General features: G+C 39.5%; 1 protein-coding gene across 1 annotated transcript; it reads right to left on the minus strand.

Moving 5' to 3' along the window:
* Positions 1 to 375: 375 nt before the first annotated feature.
* LOC109741604 (uncharacterized) lies at positions 376 to 1,211 on the minus strand. Its single transcript, XM_040388561.3, has 2 exons — positions 994 to 1,211; positions 376 to 904 (listed from the first exon to the last, which is right to left on the minus strand). The coding sequence occupies exons 1-2, from the start codon at positions 1,069 to 1,071 to the stop codon at positions 494 to 496; spliced, it is 489 nt and encodes a 162-aa protein (XP_040244495.1). The 5' UTR covers positions 1,072 to 1,211; the 3' UTR covers positions 376 to 493.

Here is a 1,211-nt window from a genome sequence, read left to right on the forward strand (position 1 = left end):
TACACACACACACATGACAAAGAAGTTGTCCTCTAAGCCTTAAAAAATATGCTATATTAATATATTACACAGTGCACACATACACAAGCACATACATGAGCATCTACCATCACGTTGTGCTCCAAGCCTTAAAAAATGATATATTAGTATATTAAAAAGTACACACACACACACACACGCACAAGGACATACATGACCATGTACCCTCAGTTGTGCTCCAAGCCTTCAAAAATCAAATAAATTGCAAAATGTAGGTGCACACACATGACAAACAATGAGAAATAAACATAGTCCAGCAATACATATTACATAGTAAGCTCATAAATAACCATAGCTTTGCATAGCTGCATCATTGCATGACAAAGCAAAATAGGAAACTAGCAAACAACACGCATGGTGGTTCATAGTTCTCTCACAAGTCACAACTGAAATAAATAGCTAGCAAACATAAAAAAGCACACATAGTGCAAAGCATTGAAGGCTTGAAGCCCCATTAAGGCTCCATCGGGTCCCCCTCCTCATCTTCATTGGCACCTTGTATCACCCCATCATCATCGGACTCGAAGTCTATGTCATCCTCATTGACAAGCCCGTGATCAGATTCTTCCCCATCGGAAACAAATTCTTCCACTTCATGAAGTTCTCTCACTCTTGCACTTCTACGTAGCTCAACAAACTCGGAAGCTCCCATTGCATCAACCTCCTCCGCATCAACCTCCTCCGCAGCATCAACGTAAGCACCTTCACATATCCAATCTTGTGCCATGGAAGCATCTTCACCAAGAAGAACATCACAAGATGAGGAGTACTTCTTCCTCTTGTCTATCATTCTTCCATTGAATTGAATATAAACTAGATCGTCCCTACGATGCACGTCTAGTTTATTTCTCCTCTTTGCATCCACCTAAAAATTGCGAAATGAAGCTTAGTGATTTACATTCTGTCAAAAATAATATACGGGTCAGATTTGAGTATTTGCAAGTTGAGACTTACTTGTTCAAAAATGCTCCAATTTCTTTCACATCCGGATGAACTTGTGGTCAAGTTGAGTATCCTCAAAGCAATGTGCATCAATGTAGGAGTTTGTAGTCCATAAGTTGCCCACCACTCCCCTACATTTAAAGGAAAAATACAAAGTATTATGCATCAGCCCAAAAAATTCAGAATTGCAATATGACAATATTATCTTGGGAACAAGCTTACCGGCATTG

Source organism: Aegilops tauschii, chromosome 5 (genome assembly GCF_002575655.3).
Source record: "Aegilops tauschii subsp. strangulata cultivar AL8/78 chromosome 5, Aet v6.0, whole genome shotgun sequence".
NCBI classification, from domain to species: domain Eukaryota; kingdom Viridiplantae; phylum Streptophyta; class Magnoliopsida; order Poales; family Poaceae; genus Aegilops; species Aegilops tauschii.